This window comes from Nicotiana tomentosiformis, chromosome 4 (assembly GCF_000390325.3).
Source record: "Nicotiana tomentosiformis chromosome 4, ASM39032v3, whole genome shotgun sequence".
Classification (NCBI taxonomy): domain Eukaryota; kingdom Viridiplantae; phylum Streptophyta; class Magnoliopsida; order Solanales; family Solanaceae; genus Nicotiana; species Nicotiana tomentosiformis.
Genome location: NC_090815.1, coordinates 125,080,689 through 125,082,308, shown reverse-complemented (window position 1 = coordinate 125,082,308; position 1,620 = coordinate 125,080,689). Strand labels below are relative to the sequence as shown.

General features: G+C 43.0%; 1 protein-coding gene across 1 annotated transcript; it reads right to left on the bottom strand.

The window, feature by feature from the left end:
• Positions 1–533: 533 nt before the first annotated feature.
• LOC138910499 (uncharacterized) lies at positions 534–1,118 on the bottom strand. Its single transcript, XM_070201741.1, has one exon. It carries the CDS (start codon positions 1,116–1,118, stop codon positions 534–536), a length of 585 nt encoding a protein of 194 aa, XP_070057842.1.
• Positions 1,119–1,620: the final 502 nt, after the last annotated feature.

Genomic DNA, 1,620 nt, shown 5'->3' with positions numbered 1-1,620 from the left:
AAAGAACTTCGGGTAGGATTTCCTTCCACTTTCCTTTGGCGTCGGTTAACCTTTTATTAAGATTTTGGATGATGGTTTTGTTGGTTGATTCGACTTTCCCGTTCCCGCTAGGATGATAGGGTGTTGATAGGATTCTTTTGATCTTATGATCTTCGAGAAATTTGGTTACTTTGTTGCCGATAAATTTTTTCCCGTTATCACACATAATTTCGGATGGCATCCCGAATCGACATATGATGTGATCCCAAATGAAGTCGATGGCTTCCTGCTCCCTAACTTTCTCGAAAGCTTGTGCTTCAACCCACTTAGAAAATAGTCAGTTATAAACAAAATAAATTGAGTTTTACCTGGTGCCAATGGGAGGGGGTCGACGATATCCATTCCCCATTTCATAAATGGCCATGGTGACAAGACCGAATGGAGTAGTTCCCCGGGTTGGTTAAACATTGGTGCATGTTTTTGACATTCGTCACATTTTCGAACTAACTCTTTCGTATCTTTTTCCATGTCGGTCTAGTAATAGCCGGCTCTAATTACCTTTTGAACCAAGATTCAGTACCGGAGTGATTTCCATAAGTACCTTCGTGAACTTCCCTTAAAATGTACTCGGTGTCTCCTGGTCCCAGACATATAGCTAATGGGCTATTGAAAGTCCTCCTAAACAAGGTGCCATCTTCGGTCAAAGTGAACTGTGTTGCCTTTGTGCGTAGGGCCCTAGATTCTTTCGGATCTGAGGGAAGCTTTCCGGTCTTAAAATATTCTATGTACTTATTTCTCCAATCCCAGGTCAAGCTGGTGGAATTTATCTCGGCGTGACCTTCTTCGACTACTGATCTCATGAATTGCACGATGGCTTCTGAATTGAGCTCGTTGTTATCGATTGATGACCCTAAGTTTGCAAGAGCATCAGCCTCATTATTCTGATCTCTATGCACATGTTGCAAAGTCCACTCCTTAAATCGGTGTAAAGTTACTTGTAACTTATCTAGGTATCTTTGCATTCGGTCTTCTCTAACTTCGAAGGTTCCGTTAACCTGATTCACTACGAGGAGGGAGACGCATTTGGCCTCGATTACCTCCGCTCCCAAGCCTTTGGCTAGTTCGAGACCTGTAATCATGGCTTCATATTCGGCCCCATTATTAGTCAATTTGACAGTTCTAATAGATTGTCTAACTATGTAGCCTGTGGGTGGTTTTAGTATGATGCCGAGCCCGGACCCTTTCGTGTTCGAAGCACCGTCCGTGAAGAGGGTCCATATTCCTGAGGACGTACCTCAATTTATCAATAGTTCTCTTTCGACCTCGGGTACTAGGGCCGGCGTGAAGTCAGCCACGAAGTTTGCCAAAATTTGAGACTTAATTATTGTTCGGGGTCTATATTCGATATCATACTCGCTGATTTCTATGGCCCATTTGACTAACTGTCCCGAAAGTTCGGGTTTATGCAAAATATTTCGAAGTGGGTAAGTTATTACAACACATATGGGGTGAGATTGAAAGTATGGTTTTAGTTTCCTAGAGCCGCTTATCAAAGCGAGCGCCAATTTTTCTAGGTGTGGATATCTAGTTTCGGCCTCACCTAAGATCCGGCTGACATAATAAATGGGAAACTGCGTACCT

Excerpts from the sequence above, each read along its gene's own strand:
- LOC138910499 (XM_070201741.1), bottom strand. The coding sequence starts at position 1,118 with ATGATTACAGGTCTCGAACTAGCCAAAGGCTTGGGAGCGGAGGTAATC.